Here is a 24464-nt window from a genome sequence, read left to right on the forward strand (position 1 = left end):
ATGAGGTCGCACTTCAGGTGCTCCCAGCATACAGGTACAGTCACACACTACCCTCCAATACCATTCATCACCATTCTGGTTTTCACTGCACTGTCTGGGTAAAGGTCAGGCCTTTTCCCAGTAAAAGGGATCTAGTGGCCCCTGTATCCCTGAGGATTACTATGGGCTTGCTTGCCCCACTCGAGAGGCATGGGGTTACTCTCCCTTCAGACACAAAATCGATAACCTTCAGGAATCCTATTAAATTTTCCTGTATGTTTTCTGGGCCTTGCTACTGCTGCATTTAAAGCCACAGCTTGTTCTGCTGTACTTTCCATCAGGGTCCCACGTCCTGTACTGAGCGGGTGTGCCCTGATTAACCCTACAGGCTTTCCCTGTAGTTTCCAGCAGGCAGCTCTCAGATGACCTGCCTTATTACAATGGAAGCACACAGATCTCCAGGTCTCACTCCGACTTACAGCACCTTCCTTTTTGGCTGGAGGAGGGCCCCCAGTGTCTCCTGCTTTTCTTTCTCTCCCAGGATTGATTAGGCTCCCATCACCTTCCCACCGTTTGTCCTTTTCGGATTTGTGGGGGTAACTAGGAAAGGTTTTCCCCAGGGAACTGACTTGTATATGAGAGAAAACTCATCAGCCATAACTACGGCTTGCCTCGCTCTGTGCACTTTTTGTTCCTCCACATGGGTCTTTATGGAGAGGGGGAGAGAGTTTTTAAATTCCTCTGGCAAAATCACCTCTCTGAGGTTTTCATTGCTGGGCTGCACGTTAAGAGCCCTCAACCACTGGTCAAAGTTCAGCTACTTACTTCTCTTAAACTCCAAGTAAGTTTGATCAGCTTGTTTCCTGAAGATTCGGAACTTCTGGTGATAGGCTTCCGCTACTAGCTCATATGTCCCGAAGATTGCATTTTTTGTCAGTTCACAATTTTATGAACTTTCATCTGGCAACAGGGAATAAACCTCATGGGCTTGTCCTGTTAACTTACTTTGCAACAGAAGAGTCCAAAACTCAGACAGCCATTTTAACTGCTTTGCCAGTTTTTCTTTCAAAAGATACAAAAATGCTTCCACCTCTACCTCATTGAATTTTGGAATCAATTGGGAAAATTTTAAAAATTCTGCACACAGCCCTGCACGACTTATATTTTCTATGCTTTCACTGGGGTTACTGTGTTGCCCCCTAGCTAACTCAGCTCTCTTTTCTCCCGTTCCTTCTGTAAATTTCTTTCTTTCTTTCTTTCTCTCTCTCTCCTGCCTTTCTCTTTCCCTGTCTTCCAATTAAAATTTCCTCTGATCCAGTTGTATCTTTACTAGCAATACCCTGTCGGAGTCTATTGCTCGCCCTGTATCTGCTTCTTCAGATCGAGGGAAAAATGGTTGGCCATTCGTGTTAGGAGTGTTAGGACTTCCTAACCTTGCCACGTACAGTGATCCCAGACTGCTAAGAGAAACTCCTCGACGCTTCCGTAGACAGTGCTTTTAACTAATCCCAAGTTACTTCACCCTGACTTGGGGAGCTACTGGCTTCAGTCACGGACATGTTCATATTCTAGCACACACAAACCACAAGAAGACCTGTAGTGAAATATTTGCTCTTTTTGATTGGGATCAATTTGACTTCCCACTCCCAATTTCCTTCCAATCTGGTCAAATCTGGGATGCTAGCCCCCAAACTTCTGTTCTGACCAGATGAGGAAGGGATCTAGGACTCCCCTCTCAGCCTTTTCCTGGTTTGGCCGTAACAGGGTTTAACTTTTAAAATAGTGTTTTTAACTCCTCTCAGTGAGTCCTTGCTCACTGCTCTATAATTGTAATGGCAAAGAAATCAAGCTGACAGGTTTTCTCAGATTTAAACAAGAAAGGTGTAAGTTTAGTAATCTTAAAACTCTAGTTCAGTTAAAACTACTAAAAATACATGAGACGACTGTGCCAGCATGCATACGCGATAAATACACACGCAAATAGAGACAGAGGAGGAGAAAGAATTAAAGGGGAAAGATTTGAAGTAAGAGATGGAGTTTAGTTACTGGTTTTGAGTTGGATGTAAAGTCTTTGATTGAAGTTAAGTCTTGTAGTTCTCGTTGGGGCACAGTGCACACTTTCAAACTTGTTTTGCTGGTCTTCTGTCTTGAGGTTTAAGTTTCTTCTGTGGGTCCCTGGAACTTTGTGTGAGAGAGAGAGACAGAGAAGTAGTGCTCTCTTCTTGAAGTTCAATTGCAGTCTCTTCTAATTGTTCTGTGAGCACCATTCAAATAACTCCAGGTTGGCCAGCAGGTTAGTCATGTGACGAGCTCCCTGCCACAGCCTCTCCTGCGAGGTTTGTGGATTCCTCCAAGCTAACCGGACACTCACAGAGGGGTCAGGTGGGGTTGGGGGGGGGGGGGGGGTGGGGGAGTGGATTTGAATGCTACCCCTTACACAGTCAATGACTCTCAGAACGACTTTTGATCATCATTATTGATAAACCCATCTGGCTAATTGAATCTGGGAATACTCCCCTTGTCTCTCCATGGCATTGTCTTTTAGAATGCAGCTATGTTTTCTGCCACTGTTCTGTGGTCTTTTTAAAACAAGTTATGTTCAATGTCCAGGAGGAGTTCAATTAGTTTTCCATATGAAAAAATTAATATTTTCCATTTGGCAGGTGTCACACCTCCAGATCTGGCTGAATGAAATATGACATTCAGGGAACATTTCATGATAAAGTAGAAAGAGAAGAAAGTACAGAAAAACACATATGCATTTCTCTCATTCATTCTCATTCATTCAGAAATCTTAAAAATTGTTATGAATTGTCTTTCCTTTGTAGCAGTGCTGCTTCAAACTGCCCCTTTTCTCTTGAGATGGGTCTGAGATAGTTATGTGTTGCCCAAGGGGTTTAAAGTTTCTTCACTGTCAGCCTGCAATACCTTGGGAATAAGCATGTGATTTTTGGGGAGGTTTGCTTTTCACACATTTCCATGACTGTCTCGGGTGCCTTTGTTCCTGTTGAGGTCTGTAGGGGGAGGGTTAGATTTAATTAGCCCGAGTTGGGATTTCTGATGAGCACTGGGTGGATCCATTCTGATCACTCTTTCAGTGCTCTGATGACCACCTTAGGCGCTGGTTGGTTCTCTTTCCTCTTGACTGTGTGGGAAGATTCCTTGCTAACCTTTCCTTTGTCCTCTGGGACACTCCTGCTTGCAGATATTTGTCAAGATTCTGCTGTACTCCCCTGCGGCACTTCGACGAGGTGAGGCACCACGCTCACAGCTTCTCTGCCTTCTTGAGGACTTTGTTTGTCTCTACAGGTTCTTATAAGTGCTGTTCGCAACTCTGTTGAGGCACTTCTGTTGTCTGCATTTACATTGGAGGATGTGGGAAACACGGAGCTCACAGCAGGAGAAGCCTATTTAGTGCTGGGCCATGAAGCAGATGAAGCAGGTTCTAGATGTCTGTTGTTCTGTTGATACTTTTGTTAATTTGGTTGATGTTGTGGTCGCTGTTGTTACTGTATGTTTAACAGCCCCACCATTTGTGATTGATGCTGTCCCTGTATTTCCAGCTGCTCCACAGAGACACTCGGAGCTCACTGTTCACTGGCACTCACACCTGCTCTGTTCCCTCGAGTCATAGTGACTGTTCCGATCCACACGAATCAAATCCGGACTTGAAATGTTCTCCAAGGAAGTGAAACATGATTGAGTCCCAGACCACTGATTGCTGACAGGGCAGTGTTGTTTCTGTGCTCTGGTGTATTGTCTCTTTTCACACTCTGTTGGGAAGTTGATTGGTTTGTGGATACTTTCTCTGATGTGGTCGAAAAGTCTTACAAAACCATTATCATGTAGTTAATTGTCACAAGGTCTTACCCTGTTTGTCTTTTTCTGATTGGTCATTGGCACAGTTTCTGTGCTGAGATGGCTGCCAGTTTTTTTATAAACCCCTCCCTCCCTAACTCTCTCCTCAATGTGAAAATAATCTGCTGTTCTCAACAAATGACAGGAAATATTGAATATAATTGAACATCACATGGATTCCATTTGCACTGAAACCAGCAGTTCCTATATTCCTATGTTAATCCTGAGGCCTTGAAGAGAGAGATTACTGCAAGTCCCCACATGTATCAGTGCAGACAAGGCAGAGTCTGAAACTGCAACACATGGCTGGATCTTTATGAATGAGCTTGCAGCACGGGCGATCCAACCCCTGCCATTGGTCCATGCAGTCGGAAGGAGCAGCAGGACGTAGCCAATGGCAGGTTTGAAATCTGCCTTCTAAATGCTGAGGTTTCCGAGCCCTCTGGTGAGATAGCCCGAGGGGCAGAATTTCACTTCAAAATCACCTCCCGCAATAAATTTGTGAGATTTGTCATGCGTGAAATAGAAGCAGGTTTATCTCTCAGCACTGGGCAAAGACCACACAGTTCAACAAATAACATGCATTTATATAGCGCCTTTCAGAGAGTAAAACATCCCAAGGTGCTTCACAGGAGCGTTTATCAAACAGAATTTGACACCGAGCCACGCAAGGAGATATGAGGACAGATGACCAAAATCTTGCTGAGGTATGTTTTAAGGGACCTTTTAAAGGAGGAGAGATATGTAGAAAGTTGGAGAGATTTTTGAGGGGGAATTTCAGAGCTTAGGGAGCAGACAGTTAAAGACACATTGCTAATGGTGGAGTGATTAAAATCAGGGATTCATTCATGGAATGTGACTGTCGCTGGCAAGGCCAACACTTTTTCCCATCTTTATCTGCCTTTGAGAAGGTGGTGGTGAGCTGCTTTCTTGAACCACTGCAGTCTGTGTGATGTAGATACCCACAGTGCTGTTAGGAAGGGAGTTGCAGGATTTTGAACAGGTGACAGTGCAGGAACGGTGGTATAGTTCCAAATCAGAATGGTGTGTGATTGGGAGGGAACTGCAGTTGGTGGTGTTCCTATGCACTTGTCCTTCGAGGAGGAAGAGGTCGTGGATTTGGAAGGCGCTGTCAAAGGAGCCTTGGTGAGTTGCTGCAGTGCATCTTGTAGATGGTACACACTGCTGCCACTGTGCGTCAGTGGTGGAGGGAGTGAATGTTTGTGGATGGGATGCTTTTGAAGCAGGATGCTTTGTCCTGGATGGTGTTGAGCTTCTTGAGTATTGCTCAATCATCCAGACAAGTGGAGAGTATTCCATCACACTCCTGACATGTGCCTTGTAGATGGTGGACAGGCTTTGGGGAGCCAGGAGGTGAGTTACTCACCACAGAATTCCCAGTATCTGACCCATCTTGTAGCCACAGTATTAATATCAGAGAATCACTGAACCACAGAATTGTTACAGCACAGAAGGAGGCCATTCGGCCCATCGTGTCTGCTCCAGCTGTCCTAATGAGCAATTCACTTAGTGCCATTCTCCCGACTTCACCCCATAACCCTGTACATTCTTGCTTTTCATGAAACTATTTTGAACTTTTGAACCTCGATTGAATCTGCCTCCATTACACTCTCAGTCAGTACATTCCAGATCCTAACCACTGACTGAGTGAAAAAGGTTTTCCTCATGTCATCAAATGTCTGGTCCAGTTCAGTTTCTGGTTAACGGTAATCCCCAGGATGTTGAGAGTGGAGGATTCAACGATGGTAATGCCGTTGAATGTCAAGTGGAGATGGTTAGATTCTGTCTTGTCGGAAATGGTCATTATCTGGCACTTGTGTGGTGCGAATGTTACTTGCCATTTATCAGCCCAAGTCTGAAAGTTATCCGTGTCTCGCTGCTTGTGGACACGGACTGCTTCAGTCTCTGACGAGTCATGAATAGGACTGAACATTGTGCAATCATCAGTGAACATCCCCACTTCTGACATTTATGATGGAGGGAAGGTCATTGATGAAGCAGCTGAAGATGGTTGATCTAGGAAACTACTCTGAGGATACCCTGCAGTGATGTCATGTAAATCCAACCATTGGAGAGTTTTCCACTTTGTTCCCATTGACTCCACTGTTGCTAGGGCTCCTTGATGCCACATTCAGTCAGATGCTGTCTTGATGTCAAGGGCAGTCACTCTCACCTCACGTCTATTCCATGTTTGAACCCAGGCTGGAACGAGGTCTGGAGCTGATTGGCCCTGGCGAATTTGGAGGAGTGCAGGTATCTCAGCGGGCTTAGAGCTGGAGGAGATTGCAGAGATAGGGAGGGGCAAGGCCATGGAGGGATTTGAAAACAAGGAAGAGACATTAAAACAGAGGCATTGATTGATCGGGAGTCAATCTCAGTCAGCAAACATGGGGTGATGGGTAATCGGGACTTGGTGCGAGTTAGGACATGGGCAGGAGAGTTTTGAATGAATTGAAGTTTATGTCGGGTGGAATTGGGAGTCTGAGCAGGAGTGCATTGGATTAGTCAGGAACAGAGGGAACAAAAGAATGAGAGAGTTTCAGCAGCAGATAAGCTGAGACAAGAGCGGAGTTGGATGATGTTGGGGAGGTGGAAATAGGCCGTCTTAATGGTGGCATGAAAGAAGGTCAGAAGTTCATCTCGGGGTCAAATGCAAAGTCTGGGATCAGCCTGGGATAACTTCCAGGGAGAGGGATGGAGTCGGTAGCGAGGGAATGGAGTTTGTCATGGGGACCAAAGACAATGGTTAAGGTTTTCCCAATGTTTGGTTGCAGGAATTTTCTGCTCATCCAGTACTGGATGTCGGATAAGCAGTCTGATAGTTTCAACACAGTGGAGGGGTCGAGAGAAGGGGTGGTGAGGTAGAGCTGAGTGTTGTCAGGGTACGTGTGAAAACTAATGCTGTGCTTTTGGATAATGTTGCTGAGGGGCAGCAAGTTGCTGGGAAATAGGAGGAGGACAAGGATCGATCCTGAGGATTGACAGTGCAGGAATAGGAAGAGGAGCCATTGATGGTGATTCAGTGGATTCGATTAGATTGAGAAGAAGGCAGACGAGTATTGTCACATCCAGCTGGTTCCTGTGCCTTCTGACCACTTCCTGAAGATACTGTCATATCACATTTGATGCTAAAATAGGAGATGCAGAGCAAAAGTGGCAGAAAATAAATATTATTAAAATTCTGAAATTGTAATACAAGTATAAGGAAAGGAAGGGTTTGAAATGGGAGAGCTGGAGCACAGCAAGTAAAAATGAACAATTTATTTGCACAGTTGGAGGGTCAGTACTGAGGGAGTGCTGTACAGTCAGAGGGTCAGTACTGAGGGAGTGCTGCACCGTCGGAGGGTCAGTACTGAGAGAGTGCTGCACTGTCGGAGGGGCAGTACTGAGGGAATGTTGCACTGTCAGAGGGTCAGTATTGAGGGAGTGCTGCACTGTCAGAGGGTCAGTGCTGAGTGAGTGCTGCACCGTCGGAGGATCAGTACTGAGAGAGTGCTGCACTGTCAGAGGGGCAGTACTGAGGGAGTGCTGCACTGTCAGAGGGGCAGTACTGAGGGAGTGCTGCACTGTCAGAGGGTCAGTATGGAGGGTGTGCTGCACCGTCGGAGGGTCAGTACTGAGGGGCTGCTGCACTGTCAGAGGGTCAGTATTGAGGGAGTGCTACACTGTCAGAGGGTCAGTACTGAGGGAGTGCTGCACTGTCAGAGGGGCAGTACTGAGGGAGTGCTGCACTGTCAGAGGGGCAGTACTGAGGTTGTGCTGCACTGTCCGGAGGGGCACTACTGAGGGCGTGCTGCACTGTCTGGAGGGGTGGTACTGAGGGAGTGCTGCACTCTCCGGAGGGGCAGTACTGAGGGACTGCTGCACTGTAGGGGGTCAGTACTGAGGGAGTGTTGCACTGTCAGAGGTGCCCCCCTTTTAATATTGACCTCTTAAGTTTAAACTGCCTTTCCTCATTCTTCCTTCCAAAATACATGAGTTCACACTTCTCTGCATTAAAACTCAGCTGCCGTATGCCTGCCCATTTCACCAGTCTGTCTAATGCAATCTTGGCCATTATCTCTGTGGGGTAAGGGGTGCTGGAATACAAAGTGGTGGATGTTATACATCAGTTGTACTGAATCTTGGTCAGATCCCACCTGGTTCAGTTCAATCTGTGAACAGCATCTCAGAGAAGATCATTTTTCCTTGGAGAGGGTGCAGGGCAGGTTCACCAGAGAGATATATTGGCTTAAAGGGATGTTACCTCAACTTGGCTTGTATTCCCTGGATTATAGAAGTTTGAGTGGTGATCTAAATGAGATTTTTTAAGATTAAAATAGTGTTGATACAGGAAAATGATTCCCTGTGGTGGGCAATCAAGAATGAGGGGGTATAATCTTAATATTAGAGCTTGGCTGTTTAGGAGGGAAATCAGGAAATTTTTTTTGCACATAAACTGTCGAAAACATCTGGAACTCATTCCTCCAATGGATGTTGGACAATTGAAGTTTTTAAAACTGAGAGCAATATTTTTTATTGGCTAATGGAATAAGGGATTTGGAGAAAAGCTGGGAAAATGGAATTAAGGTGCAGGTCAGCAATGATCTAATTGAATGGTGTAGCTGGCAGAGGGGCTGAATGGCCTCCCTCAGTTCCAAATGTTGTTCCCTCTTGTCACTTTCTGTGTCAAACTTTTATCCTCCCTGGCAATTGTTGAAGGAACTATGAGTTTTTATCTGATTGGATAATTTATGATGTTTGAAAAATTTATTTTTGTCCCCAAGTCACAGTCTGGACCTGAGTCACATCCTGTTTTTATTCTGATTGGCTCCATGGAATGGTCTTGCCCAATCAGTACAGAGGTTTCTGAGCAAATGGAATAATTCGCTGGTTTAATACAGTCAGGAAATGACACAACTCACAGACTGAGAGACACATTATCAGTACAGGACACGGGTCACAGACTGAGAGACACAGTATCAGTACAGGACACGGTCACAGACTGAGAGACACAGCATCAGTACAGAACACGGGTCACAGACTGAGAGACACAGTATCAGTACAGGGCACAACTCACAGACTGAGAGACACAGTATCAGTACAGGACACGGGTCACAGACAGAGAGACACAGTATCAGTACAGGACACAGCTCACAGACAGAGAGACACAGTATCAGTACAGGACACAGCTCACAGACTGAGAGACACAGTATCAGTACAGGACACAGGTCACAGACTGAGAGACACAGTATCAGTACAGGACACGGGTCACAGACTGAGAGACACAGTATCAGTACAGGACACAGGTCACAGACTGAGAGACACAGTATCAGTACAGGACACGGGTCACAGACCGAGAGACACAGTATCAGTACAGAACACGGTCACAGACTGAGAGACACAGCATCAGTACAGGGCACAACTCACAGACTGAGAGACACAGTATCAGTACAGGACACGGGTCACAGACAGAGAGACACATTATCAATACAGGGCACAGCTCACAGACTGAGAGGCACAGTATCAGTACAGGGCACAGCTCACAGACTGAGAGGGACAGTATCAGTACAGGACACGGGTCACAGACTGAGAGACACAGTATCAGTACAGGGCACAGCTCACAGACTGAGAGACACAGTATCAGTACAGGACACAGCTCACAGACTGAGAGACACAGTATCAGTACAGGACACGGGTCACAGACTGAGAGACACAGTATCAGTACAGGACACGGGTCACAGACCGAGAGACACAGTATCAGTACAGGACACAACTCACAGACCGAGAGACACAGTATCAGTACAGGACACGGGTCACAGACTGAGAGACACAGTATCAGTACAGGACACGGGTCACAGACCGAGAGACACAGTATCAGTACAGGACACAACTCACAGACCGAGAGACACAGTATCAGTACAGGACACGGGTCACAGACTGAGAGACACAGTATCAGTACAGGACATGGGTCACAGACCGAGAGACACAGTATCAGTACAGGACACAGTTTACTGACTGCGAATTGATGCTCCCTGGAAAAGGATTTTCCACAGACTTCTCCTCATAGGCTGTCGAAGGAAGCAACAATGATTGGTCTGATTGTGCTGGTCCTTCTATGTGGAGGGGGCTCTGCTGGTGAGTACTGGGGTCTGTGATGGGCAGTGTCAATCTGGGTAATGGGGCATTAACCCTTGGTCAGTGGGTAATGTGGTCTGAGAGGTTTTCAGTGCCAGGCTGGATACTGGGGGTGAGACGAAAAGAGAAAGACCGTAGTTGGGGCAGACTGGGGGGGGGGATCAGCCTGGTTTCTGAGAGACTGGGGCACGGGGCTGGAGAGTGAAGAACATAGTAACAGGAGCAGGTCGTTCAGCCCTTCGAGCATATTCTGCCTCTCAACTGGATCATGGCTGATCTGTAACACAACTCCACTTTCCACCTTTGCTCTCTTTGCCCTGATACCCTCTTCTAACAAAAATCTATTGCTGTCAGTTTTGAGAGCTCTAAGTGACTCCCAACATCCACAGCCTTTTGATGGAGAGAGTTCCAGATTTCCACTGCCCTTTGTATGAAAACAGTGTTTCCTGATTTCACTCCTGAACAGCTTGACTCTAACTTTAAAATGATGTTATCTGGTTCTCGATTTAACCACCAGATAAAATTGTTCCTCTCGATCTACCCTATTGAATCCTTTTAACATTTTAAACTCCTCGATCATTTCCTCACATTTCCCCACATTGAACAACATCTGCCACAGTTTTATCTGCTCTATTAATCCATCAATGTTCTTCAGCACTTTCCTGTCACTGTCCACACAATTTACTGTGCTACCTGACTTAGTGTTGTGAGCAAACTCAGATAAACAAGTCTCTGGGGTGAAATTCGGGAATGGCGCCCCCAGCTCACACTGTGTTCACAGCACAAGCTCAAATGCTGAGATCTGTGGAGCCTGGATTTTTGGCCTTGCACCTCACCGTTCTCTAGATGATGCTGGAGGAGGAGGCCACACAGATTAGTGCCCCAGGTTCCAGCTAACTGATCGGGTTGGATCACAGTGGGTCTGGAGGAGGAATGAGTGGGGCTCAGAATGAGTGGTGTGGGGTGCAGTTGAGGATTGGGGAGAGAGAACACAGGCCATGGGAATATCGTTTGGGGTTGGGAAAGATCTGTGGGATTGGAGGAATGGGGTTGTTACTTTTTTCTTCATTCATGTCCCTCTATGTCTGTTCAGTGTTTTGTGTTTGTCAAACATTTTTACCATTCTTTGAAGATATGTCAAGCAGGGTAGATACAGAGGAGGTGGTAAATGCAGTGTATTTGGATTTCCAAAAGGCATTCGATAAGTTGCCACAAAAAAGATTATGATTCAAGATAGCAGCTCCTGGTGTTGGGGGATATTCTTCTTCTTTGGCCTCCTTATCTCGAGAGACAATGGGTAAGCGTCTGGAGGTGGTCAGTGGTTTGTGGAGCAGCGCCTGGAGTGGCTATAAAGGCCAATTCTAGAGTGACAGGCTCTTCCACAGGTGCTGCAGAAAAATGTGTTTGTCGGGGCTGTTACACAGTTGGCTCTCCCCTTGCGCTTCTGTCTTTTTTCCTGCCAACTGCTAAGTATTTTCGACTCGCCACACTTTAGCCTCGCCTTTATGGCTGCCCGCCAGCTCTGGCGAACACTGGCAACTGACTCCCACGACTTGTGATCAATGTCACAGGACTTCATGTCACGTTTGCAGACGTCTTTAAAGCGGAGACATGGACAGCCGGTGGGTCTGATACCAGTGGCGAGCTCGCTGTACAATGTGTCTTTGGGGATCCTGCCATCTTCCATGCGGCTCACATGGCCAAGCCATCTCAAGCGCCGCTGACTCAGTAGTGTGTATAAGATGGGGATGTTGGCCGTCTCGAGGACTTCTGTGTTGGAGATACGGTCCTGCCACCTGATGCCAAGTATTCTCCGGAGGCAGCGAAAATGGAATGAATTGAGACATCGCTCTTGGCTGACATACGTTGTCCAGGCCTCGCTGCCGTAGAGCAAGGTACTGAGGACACATTCTTGATACACTCGGACCTTTGTGTTCCGTGTCAGTGCACCATTTTCCCACACTCTCTTGGCCAGTCTGGACATAGCAGTGGAAGCCTTTCCCATGCGCTTGTTGATTTCTGCATCTAGGGACAGGTTACTGGTGATAGTTGAGCCTAGGTAGGTGAACTCTTGAACCACTTCCAGAGAGTGGTCGCCAATATTGATGGATGGAGCATTTCTGACGTCCTGTCCCATGATGTTCATTTTCTTGAGGCTGATGGTTAGGCCAAATTTATTGCAGGCAGCCGCAAACCTGTCGATGAGACTCTGCAGACACTCTTCAGTGTGAGATGTTAAAGCAGCATCGTCAGCAAAGAGGAGTTCCCTGATGAGGACTTTCCGTACTTTGGACTTCGCTGCCCCCTGATCTTGTGTGGAGGAAAATTCCTTCTTCAGAAGACTTGAACACATGTGAGAGCAGCAGGGAGAAAAAAATCCCAAAAAGTGTGGGTGCGAGAACACAGCCCTGTTTCACGCCACTCAGGACAGGAAAGGGGTCTGATGAGGTGCCGCTATGTTGAATTGTGCCTTTCATATTGTCATGGAATGAGGTGATGATACTTAGTAGCTTTGGTGGACATCCAATCTTTTCTAGTAGTCTGAAGAGACCACGTCTGCTGACGAGGTCAAAGGCTTTGGTGAGATCATGAAAGCAATGTAAAGGGGCATCTGTTGTTCGTGGCATTTCTCCTGTATCTGACGAAGGGAGAACAGCATGTCAATGGTCGATCTCTCTGCTCGAAAGCCACACTGTGCCTCAGGGTAGACGGGCTCGGTCAGCTTCTGGAGCCTGTTTAAAGCGACTTGAGCAAAGACTTTCCCCACTATGCTGAGCAGGGAGATTCCATGGTAGTTGTTGCAGTCACCGCGGTCACCTTTGTATTTATAGAGGGTGATGATATTGGCATCACACATGTCCTGAGGTACTGCTCCCTCGTCCCAGCACAGGCATAGCAGTTCATGTAGTGCTGAGAGTATAGCAGGCTTGGCACTCTTGATTATTTCAGGGGTAATGCTGTCCTTCCCAGGGGCTTTTCCACTGGCTAGAGAATCAATGGCATCACTGAGTTCCGATTTTGTTGGCTGTACGTCCAGCTCATCCATGACTGGTAGAGGCTGGGCTGCATTGAGGGCAGTCTCAGTGACAACCTTCTCCCTGGAGTACAGTTCTAGGTAATGCTCAACCCAGCAGTCCATTTGCTTGCGTTGGTCAGCGATTATGGCCCCTGATTTAGGGGGGCGATCTTCTTGATGGTTGGCCCAAAAGCTCTCTTAATGCCATCATACATTCCTCTGATGTTTCCGGTGTCTGAGGCCAGCTGAATATGACTGCATAGGTGTTGCCAGTAGTCATTTGCACAGCGCCTGGCTGTTCTTTGTGCAGTGCTTCTGGCTGCTTTAAGTGCTATGGATGTTAACTCGCTGGGGGCTTTCTTGTAGTTCAACAGTGCAATGCGCTTAGCGGCTATGACTGGTTCCAGCTCTTCAGTATGAGATTGAAACCAGTCTGAGTGTTGGGGGATATATTAACATGGATAGAGGATTGGTTAATTAACAGCAGCATTGTATCTGTCTTCAGCAGCACTTTGGGGATGATGTACGCGGGTCATCAACCATGCACAAAGTGGGTAACCCTTGTCACCCAGGATCCAGCCGTCCAGTTCGGCTGCTTCCGCAAAAACCCCTGGCAACTGTGAGTTTCTCAAAATGTATGATCGTGACAGCTCCCTGGGAAACGTGCACAAACGTGCGTTAATATTCTCCTGTGGTTACAAACAACTTGTATGTTTAAAGAGTGGAAGCCTTTGTGATTCACAAATGCGGCAGGCTGGTCCCAGGGAGCTCTAATGGCCACATGAGGACAGTCGATCACCCCTTACACTCCAGAGAACCCAATGGTTGTACCAAAGGCTGCAGAATTTATGTCTGGCTGTCCCTGTCTGCAGCTAAGTAGGTGAAATCATTGGCACGTCGAGAAAGAGCATGGGTCACCTCTTTGATAGACCTGTGAGTCGTCGACTGTGATATGCCACATATGTCACCCGTCGATCCCTGGAAGGTCCCGTTTGCAACAGAAATTAAGTGCAGCGGTCACCTTGAGGGCAACTGGCATGTGATTCCCACTAAAGGTTGGCTCAGGCCTGCAACTGAAACCCAACCCGAGCCTGACAGAACCACATCCGACCCGAGCCTGACCTGGTCCGGGTCCTTTCATTTTTTCCTGTGCCCGACACGACCTGACCCGACCACTGGAATGAAGTTGATTATACTAAAGAGGTTGTGCTCTACCTTGGATGGAATCGCTGACTGTAGACAAGTGCGGAGTCTGGATGTATGTTTCCCGCCTTGACGTCCTGGCTGTCAATGTGTCCAAGCTGGCCCGACCCGACCCGAGCCTGAATGCCGGACCCGGAAGAGGCACCCGACCCAAACCCGACATATGTCTTCGGGCCCGGTTGGGTTCGGGTCGGGTAGCCACGCTTTGATTCCCACCGAAGCTGAGTGGCTGCAGGTCATGCTGCAGGATCCTGTAAATTTCTGTGACCATTTCACGTGACATCCTCAGGGGTCTCTGGCATTGCCTCTCTGACATGTGAAGGTAATCTGCCCTTGTTCTTAGGATGTGATGATGTGCCAGTGTCTGTCTTCGATAAGGCCATTCCTGGATGTCCTCATTCGGAGTATCCTCACCTTCCTTTTCTGCCTGTTGCTGTCGTTCAGGCATCATGCATTGAGGGAAAAGAGCCCTCCTGAATCTCTCCCTTTGTTCTTCATCCTGTGGTACGAGACAAATTGGGTGTATGAGACCAATGTCACTGTCGTCGTTCTTAACAATAAATAAGCAGAGTGTGGCAGTTCAGCCCTCTGTTACCAGTCAGCTGAAGCATCGAAGCAATGAACAGTTCATTTTTTATGTGCCTTAGATTTTCAGTCCAGTGAAAGACACACCGACTATTGTTTTCTCCTCCCACTCTCCTTGCAATCCATGAGTGGCCATGCGGCTTGTATTATTGGAGAAAATGGTGCGTCTAGAATTCAGGGCACCTCCCCTCACCTTCCAACCACCTCCTGCCACCGTCCAGCCTGAGCCCGTCATCTTTGACCCGCCAAATATAACCTTAACCATTCTCTTCATTACCATCGATCCTCTCCCAGTACCGTGCATAGTGTCATAATCAACTGATTCGTGCCATTCCTTCCTCCCTTTTACTGGTCCCGTTGCTATCGATGAGCCAATTCTGACCCCGGAACCTCCTCACATCGACCTGACCATTGTTGTCGAGTCCTGTTCCCCTCCCTTTCATATTTGTAGAATACACAACCCTAAGTCTTGACCTTCCCCCACCTACAGAATCCATTGATCCCCATTGAATCTGACCATTCCATCCACCAGCCAGTATCCTGAATTCGCCCCACAGGTCCCTGATATTGACAGTGCTCATCCCTCCCTTTAGGCCCCTCATGACCATTTGCTGACTGCAAAACTCAAATCAACCCTCCACCTCAGAAGCTGCCCACAGCCAGCTTCAGCAGCAATAGCAACCACTGCCCACCCAGGACATTCCCCTCCTCCCTCCCCTACTCCTCCACGCAGCCAATCACCCCACCATCTCCTCTCCTCCTCCCTCCCCTGTTCCTCCATGAACTCGATCACTTTACCCTTTATCCTCCGCTTCTCCTCCCCTGCTCCTCCAGGCACCTGATCACCCCACCATGTCTTCCCCTCCTCCCTCCCCTACTCCTCCATGCAGCCAATCACCCCACCATGTCTACCCCATCTTCCTCCCCTGCTCCTCCAGGCACCCGATCACCCCACCATGTCTTCCCCTCCTCCCTCCCCTACTCCTCCACGCAGCCAATCACCCCACCATGTTGACCCCATCTTCCTCCCCTGCTCCTCCAGGCACCCGATCACCCCATCATGTCTTCCCCATCTTCCTCCCCTGCTCCTCCAGGCACCCAATCACCCCATCATGTCCTCCCCTCCTCCCTCCCCTGCTCCTCCAGGCACCCGATCACCCCACCATGTCCTCCCCTCCTCCCTCCCCTGCTCCTCCAGGCACCCGATCACCCCACCATGTCCTCCCCTCCTCCCTCCCCTGCTCCTCCAGGCACCTGATCACCCCACCATGTCTTCCCCTCCTCCCTCCCCTACTCCTCCACGCAGCCAATCACCCCACCATGTCGACCCCATCTTCCTCCCCTGCTCCTCCAGGCACCCGATCACCCCACCATGTCCTCCCCTCCTCCCTCCCCTGCTCCTTCAGGCACCTGATCACCCCACCACGTCTTCCCCTCCTCCCTCCCCTACTCCTCCATGCAGCCAATCACCCCACCATGTCTTCCCCATCTTCCTCCCCTGCTCCTCCAGGCACCCGATCACCCCACCATGTCCTCCCCTCCTACCTCCCCTGCTCCTCCAGCCACCTGATCACCCCACCATGTCTACCCCTCCTTCCTCCCTTGCTCCTCCAGGCACCCGATCACCCCACCATGTCTTCCCCATCTTCCTCCCCTGCTCCTCCAGGCACCCGATCACCCCACCATGTCTACCCCATCTTCCTCCTCTGCTCCTCCAGGCACCCGATCACCCCATCATGTCCTCCCCTCCTACCTCCCCTGCTCCTCCAGGCACCCGAGCACTCCACCATGTCCTCCCCTCCTCCCTCCCCTGCTCCTCCAGGCACCCGAGCACTCCACCATGTCCTCCCCTCCTCCCTCCCCTGCTTCTCCAGGTACCCGATCACCCCACCATGTCCTCCCCTCCTCCCTCCCCTGCTCCTCCAGGCGCCCGAGCACTCCACCATGTCCTCCCCTCCTCCCTCCCCTGCTCCTCCATGTAAACACCCCCATGCCTTCACCGCCATCCGGCACATTTCCAAAATAAGGGGTCTCCCTTTTTAGACAGAGATGAAGAGGAATTGCTTCTATGAACATCGGAACAGGAGTAGGCTATTCAGCCCATCGAGCCTGCTGCACCATCCAATTAGATAAGGCCGATCATCTCCCACAATGGCACTTTCCTGCACTATCCCCATATCCCTTGATGTCATTAGTATCCAGATATCTATTGATCTCTGTCTTGAACGTACTTAATGGCTGAGTCTCCACAGCCCTCTCCGTCGAGAATTTCAAAGATTCACCACCCTCTGAGTGAAGAAATTCCTCCATATCTCAGTTTTAAATGGCCTCCTGCTTATTCTGAGATTATGTCACCAGCCAGGGGAAACATCCTATCTACAACTACCCTGTAACGCCCTCTAAAAATTTGTAAGTTTCAATGAGATGACCTCTCATTCTTTGAAACTCTAGAGAATACAGGCCCAGTCTCCTCAATCTCTCCTCATAAATCAATCCTGCCATCCCAGGGATTAGTCTGGTGAAACTTCCTGGTAAGTTTATCCTTCCTTAGGTAAGGAGACCAAAACTGTACACAGTACTCAGAGAGTTGTGAATCTTTGGAATTCTCTTCCCCAGAGAGCAGTGCAGGCTGGGTCATTGAATATGTTCAAGGCTGAGTTTGGCAGATTTTTGATCTCCAAGGGAGTCATCAGGTTTTGGGATGGCAGGTCGGAAAGTGGAGTTAAGGCCACAATCTGAATAGCCATGATCTTATTGAATGGCAGAAAGGCTGAAGGGCCTGAATGGCCTCCTGTTCCTATTTCCTAGGTTCTTAGTTTCTTAGCTCATGTCCTGATGTGTCTCTCTCCCTCTCTCCCTCTGTGTTCAGAATCTCACCTTTTGCAGGGTTTTGCCACAATTACAACTCCGATTCCCAATCTTCCGGAATTTGTGGCCGTTGGTTATCTGGATCAAATACAGGTTATTGTGTATGACAGCGATCGGAAGAGGGTGATCCTCCGGGATCGGTGGATGTTCATGAATACGTTACCCATATCCATGGATCAGATGGAACAGCTTTTGCAGGAAGCAGAGCAGGAACGGAACTTCAGTTTCGCATACCTCATGTCCCTGAACAAACAGACTGGTGGTGAGTTTGAGAGTGGGGCCGGCAAGGTGGACGTAGGTAGCAGTGGAGCAGGATCTGTGTTCCTGGGATGGAGATGTGTCCCTGGGGTGGAGCTCTGTGTCTTGGTGTGTTTGTGGGTGGGGCTGGGGAAAGGAGGTGGTGGAGCTCTGTATCTCTGGGGTAGAGAGAGATCGGTGTGCTGCAAATTCACAATCCTGTCCTTCCCCGCGTGATGTCATTACCTTTTGGACAAAGAAAATTCACATTGACATGATGTGCCTTTCTGTTCCCCCACATCTTCCTGTTTCCCCATGTCCTTCTATTCCAGCCCCATGTTTCTCTATTCCACCCCCATGTCTCACTATTCCCCCCGTCTCCCTCTATTCCCCCCGTCTCCCTCTATTCTTCTTGTCTCCCTCTGCTCCTCTTTATGTCCCACTATTCCTCTTTGTGTCCCTCTATTCCTCCCCGTGTCCCTCAATTCCTCCCCGTGTCCCTCTATTCTTCCCCGTGTCTCTCTAATCCCCTCCGTGTCTCTCTATTCCCGTGTCTCTGTATTCCCCCTGCATCGTGTCTCTATTCCTCTGTGTCTTTCTATCACCATATCTCTGTACTCCCCGTGCATGTCTCTCTATTCCCCTGCCTTTGTCTCTCTATTCCCCCCGCGTGTCTCTGTATTCCCCCCCGCCCATGTCTCTCTCTTCCCGTGTCTCTCTATTCCCTCGCCTGTGTCTCTCTATTCCCATGTCTCTGTCTTCCCCTCCGTGTCTCTCTGTTCCCAAGTCTCTGTCTTCCCCTCCATGTCTCTCTGTTCCCGTGTCTCTGCATTCCTCCTGCCTGTGTCTCTCTATTCCCCCGCTTGTGTCTCTGTTCCCGTGTCTCTGTATTCCCCCTGCCCGTGTCTCTCTATTCCTGTGTCTCTGTATTCCTGCCTGCCTGTGTTTCTCTATTCCCCCTGCCTTTTTCTCTCTGTTCCCGTGTCTCTATATTCCCTATATCCGTGTCTCTCTATTCCCGTGTCTCTGTACTCCCCCCCGCCTGTGTCTCTCCATTCCCCCACCTGTATCTCTCTATTCCTGTGTCTCTGTATTCCCCCCTGCCTGTGTCTCTCCATTCCACCGCCTGTGTCTCTCTATTACCGTGTCTCTCTATTCCCCTTGCCTGTGTCTCTCCATTCCCCCACCTGTGTCTCTCTATTCCCATGTCTCTCTATTTCCCCTGCCTGTGTCTCTCTATTCCCGTGTCTTTGTATTCCCCCTGCCCGTGTCTCTCTATTCCTCCCATGTGTATCTCAATTCCCCGCGCGTGTCTCTCTAATCATCCCCCTGTGTCTCTATTTCCCCCAGTGTCTCTCTATTCCCCTGCTCACCAATGCTCAGTTTGGATTCTGCCAGGGTCATTCAGCTCCAGAGCAGATTACAGCTTTGATCCAAACATGAACAAAAGAGCTGAACTCAAGACATGAGGTTAGAGTGGCTGCTTTTGACATCAAGGCAGCATTTGACCGAGTGGCATCAAGGAGGCCTAGCAAAACCGGAGTCCATGGGAATCCAGGGGAAAAGTATTCACTGGTTGGAGTCATAACTAACACAAATGAAGATGGTTGTCGTTGTTGGAGGCAAATCATCTCAGCTCCAAGACATCACTGCAGGAGTTCCTCAGGGTTGTGTCCGAGGCCCAACCATCTTCAGCTGCTTCATCAATGACCTTCCTTCCATCACAAGGTCAGAAGCGGGATGTTTGCTGATGCTGGCACAGTATTCAGTTCTATTTGCAACTCCTCAGATACTGAACATACAAACATGCAAACATATGAATTGGGAGCAGGAGTAGGCCACTCGGCCCCTCGAGCCTACTTTGCCATTCAATAACATCATGGCTGATCTGATTGTAACTCAACACCACATTCCCGCCTCAACCCCCCCGATAACCTTTCACCCTCTTGCTTAACAAGAATGTATCTAGCTCTGCCTTAAAAATATTTAAAAACTCTGCTTCCACTGCCTTTTGAGGAAGAGAATTCCAAAGACTCACAACCCTCTGAGAGAAAAAATTCTCCTCATCTCTGTCTTAAATGTTTGCCCCCATATTTTTAAACAGTGACCCCTAGTTCTAGATTCTCCCAGAAGGGGAAACATCCTTTCCACATCCACCCTGTCAAAACCCCTCAGGATCTTATATGTTTCAATCAAGTCGCATCTTACTCTTCTAAACTGCAGTGGATACAAGCCTACCCTGTCCGACCTTTCCTTATAAGACAGCAGCCATTGCATGTATTAGTCTAGTAAACCCTCTCTGAACTGCTTCCAATATATTTACATCCTTCCTTTAATAAAGAGACCAGTACTGTACACAATACTCTAAATGTGGTCTCACTGGTGCCCTGTATAGCTGAAGCATAACCTCCCTACTTTTGCATTCAATTCCCAGTGCAAAAAATGATTACATTCTATTTGCTTTCCTAATTACGTGCTGTACCTGCATACTAACCTTTTGTGGTTCATGCACTAGGACACCCAGATCCCCCTGCATCTCAGAGCTCTGCAATCTCTCACCATTTTTCATTCTTCCTGCCAAAATGGACAATTTCACATTTTTCCACATTATACTCCATTTGCCAGATCTTTGTCCACTCACTTAACCAGTCTATATCCTTTTATAGCCTCCGTATAACCTCTTCACAACTTACTTTCCTACCTATCTTTGTGTCATCAGCAAATGTTGCAACCGTCCCTTCGGTCCCTTCATCCAAGTCATTTATATAAATTGTAAAATGTTGAGGCCTCAGCACTGATCCCTGTGGCACACCACTCATCTTGCCAACCAGAAAATGACCAATTTATGCCTATTCTCTGTTTCCTGTTAGCAAGCCAATCTTCTATCCATGCCAAATTTACACCATGAACTTTTATTTTCCACAATAAACTTTGATGTGGTACCTTATCAAATGCCTTCTGGAAATCTAAGTGCAGTACATCCACCATACAGTCATAGAGTCATAGAGTTAGACAGCACAGAAACAGGTCCTTTGGCCCATTGTGTCTGTGCCAGCCATCAAGTACCTATCTATTCTAATCCCATTTTCCAGCACTTGGCCTGTAGCCTTGTATGCTATGGATTTTCAAGTGCTCATCTAAATACTTCTTAAATGTTGTGAGGGTTCCTGCCTCTACCACCCCTCAGGCAGTGTGTTCCGGATTCCAACCACAAAAACAAATTTACCTCAATTCCCCTCTAAACTTCCTGCCCCTTACCTTAAATCTATGCCCCCTGGTTATTGACCCTCTACGAAGGGAAAAAGTTTCTTCCTATCTATCCTATCAATGCCCCACATAATTTTGTATACCTCAATCAGGTCCCCCCTCAGCCTTCTCTGCTCTAAGGAAAACAACCCTAGACTTTTCAGTCTCTCTTCACAGCTGAAATGCTCCAGCCCAGGCAACATTTCCTCTGCACCCTCTCCAGGGCAATCACATCCTTCCTATAGTGTGGTGACCAGAACTGTACACAGTACTCCAGCTGTGGCCTAACTATCATTTTATACAGCTCCATCATAACCTCCCTGCTCTTATATTCTATGCCTTGGCTAATAAAGGCAAGTATCCCATCTGCCTTCCTAACCACCTTAGCTAACTGTGCTGCTGCCCTCAGTGATCTATGGACAAGTCCACCAAGGTCCCTCTGACCCAGTACTTCCTAGGGTCCTACCATCCATTGTATCCCTCCTGTCACGGTCTGTTTATCATTTCCCATATTAATACCTTTCTCTCTTGCCTTGCCTGTACTCTTTGATGTACCACACCTTCTCAAATTTGACTCCTTGCCCCATTATTTAGTTTAAAATCCTCTGTACTTCTCTAGTTATGAGGCTTACCCGAATACCAGCTCCAGCATGGTTCAGGTGTGGACCGTCCCAATGGTACAGCCCCACTTTCCCCAGTACTGGTGCCAGTGCCCCACAAACTGGATCCCTCTTCTGCCACACCAGTCTTTGAGCCATGCATTTATTTCTCTAATCTTATTTGTCCTATGGCAATTTGAAGATGGCTCAGGTAATAATCCAGAGATTATTACCTTTGAGGTTCTGCTTCTTAATTTGCTGCCTAGCTCCTCATACTGACTATGCAGAACCTCCTTCCTTGTCCTGCCTATGTTATTAGTACTGCCATGGATCACAGTGACTGGATCCTTCCCCTGTCACTGTAAGTTCCTCTCCAGCCCTGAGCATGAGGCAAGCAACAGAGCTGTCTGGACTCTCACTCTTGGCTGCAGAGAACAGTGTCAATCCCCCTCACTATAATATACCCTACTACTACTACATTCCTTTTTGCTCCCCCCACTTGAATAGCTCTCTGTACTATGGTGCCATGGTCAGGTTTCTCATCCACCCTGCAGCCCCCATTTTCATCCAAACAAGCTGATAGAACCTCAAAAACTGTTGGACAATCACAAAGGCTGAGGCTGCTGCACTCCTGCCCTCTGGGTCCCCGGACCTGCCTCAGCCTAAGCGACACTCTCCTGTCCCTGACCGCTGACCAAATCAGAAGACCCTATCCTAAGGGGTGTGACCACCTCCTGGAACAAAATGTCCAGGTAACCTTTCCCCTCCCTAATGTGTGCAGTGTCTGCAGTTTGGCCTCCAGCTCAAAAACTCTGAGCCGAAGCTCCTCGAGCCACAACACGGCCTGCAGCCATGTTTGCCCTGGATCTCACTGGCATCCAGGAGCTCCCACATGCTACAGCCATGAAACATCACCTGTCCTGCCATCCTTAATGTGTTTGAATGAATGACTTAATTATTTTATTCACTTATTTCTTTTCCTTTTATATATATTATTCGCCTTACCACCAGTTCCTGTACTATTTTAAACCTTAAGAATTGAATAGATTAGATTTAACTACTTACCAGATATTCACCAAATGGCTAGTTTCTTCCCCTGTAGTCAAGAACCAAATCCTATAAGGTGAAAAAGTAAGAAAATGCAAAGGAGCACCTCCTTCCCCTCCTCACCGAACTCCCGCAATTCACCAAACTCCTAGCACTCTGTTCATGTCACACTTAATCGCTTTTTAACAATCTAATTAGTAACCTATTTAAATGATCAGTTTTAAGTAATACCTCTAGTCTTGCTCTGCGCTTATACTCTCATAACAACACTTACTGTTACACTACTCAGTTGAATATTTTTAATTTCCCAGGTCATAATTTGAACTAATACACTCCCTGCTGGTCACTCTCTCTCACTCTGTATGATAAATTATAAAATCTGCATCAGCTTTTAGTTTATATATTAATGAATCAATCAAGTCTTATTTCAGATTTGATTGATTTCGATTACATTAAATTAAAGCCTTACCCTGGCTGCTTTCAGTTCCCCTGCTATCTCTATGTTGATTGTAGCGTCACTCTGATGTCACTTTTAATTTTTTTTCCCGCGCTGCTCCCGCTGCGCTCTCTCTCTCTGCAGTCCGTGAATCTGGCCATGCCTGCATGCATGCATGTAATATTTCTTGTCCCATGGTGTGTGATCTGTTGTTAAAATTCACAGGAACTCAAGTAATATTCAAAATAAATGTGGGGTTTTATTATAACAGAACTGGAACATATATACATAATAGTAACTGCATGAGCTCGTCTTGAACACATCTTACTGTCGCAGGCTCCATCCACAACTAACTGTTTTGGTGTGACTTGACATCACTTCCTCTGATGATAGAACCATAGAAAAGTTACCGCACAAAAGGAGGCCATTCAGCCTGTCGTGTCTGCGCTGGACGAAAAATCTAACTACTGAATCTAATGCTACCTCCCTGCAGCGGCACAGTGGTTAGCACCGCAGCCTCACAGCTCCAGCGACCCGGGTTCAATTCTAGGTACTGCCGGTGTGGAGTTTGCAAGTTATTCCTGTGTCTGCGTGGGTTTCCTCCGGGTGCTCTGGTTTCCTCCCACAGCCACAGGTTGATAGGTAAATTGGCCATTATAAATTGCCCCTAGTATAGGTAGGTGGTAGGGGAATATAGGGACAGATGAGGATGTGGTAGGAATATGGGATTAGTGTAGGATTAGTATAAATGGGTGGTTAATGGTCGTCACAGACTCTGTGGGCTGAATGGCCTGTTTCAGTGCTGTATCTCTTAAAAAAAAACCTTGCACTTCAGGTGCACGTCCAGGTACCTTTTAAAAAAATTGAGGGTTTCTGCCTCCACCACCGTTCCTGGCAGTGAATTCCAGACACCCACCACCCTCTGAGTGAAAAGGTTTTTCCTCATGTCCCCTCTAATCCTTCCACCAATCACCTTAAATCTGTGCCCCCGGTAATTGACCTCTCCACCAGGAGAAACAGGTCCTTCCTGTCTACTCTCTCTTGGCCCCTCATAAGTTTGTACAACTCAGTTTAAGTTACCACTCAATCTCCTGTGTTCTAAGGACAACAACCCTAGTCGATCCAATCTTTCCTCATAGCCCTGGCAGAATTCTTGTAAATCTCCTCTGTACTCTCTCCAGAGCGATTAGAAATGAGATGAGGAGAAATTTCTTCACTCAAAGGTTTGTGAATCTTTGGAATTCCCTATCCT

The 24464-nt window shown here is 47.8% G+C and overlaps 1 protein-coding gene across 2 annotated transcripts in view; it reads left to right on the plus strand.

Annotated features, from left to right (window-relative positions):
* Positions 1–24464, plus strand: part of LOC137346266 (major histocompatibility complex class I-related gene protein-like) — a 96097-nt gene that overhangs the window by 62419 nt on the left and 9214 nt on the right. The window contains exons 1-2 of one of the 2 annotated variants that reach the window (XM_068009728.1): positions 8783–9975; positions 17649–17909. In XM_068009728.1, the coding sequence (XP_067865829.1) occupies positions 9927–9975; positions 17649–17909 (310 nt within the window). In that variant the 5' untranslated portion in view covers positions 8783–9926. Of the gene's footprint in view, positions 1–8782; positions 9976–17648; positions 17910–24464 lie in introns of those variants that run through there. The other variant, XM_068009729.1, reaches the window with a different exon arrangement.

Source organism: Heterodontus francisci, chromosome 29 (assembly GCF_036365525.1).
Source record: "Heterodontus francisci isolate sHetFra1 chromosome 29, sHetFra1.hap1, whole genome shotgun sequence".
Taxonomy (NCBI): domain Eukaryota; kingdom Metazoa; phylum Chordata; class Chondrichthyes; order Heterodontiformes; family Heterodontidae; genus Heterodontus; species Heterodontus francisci.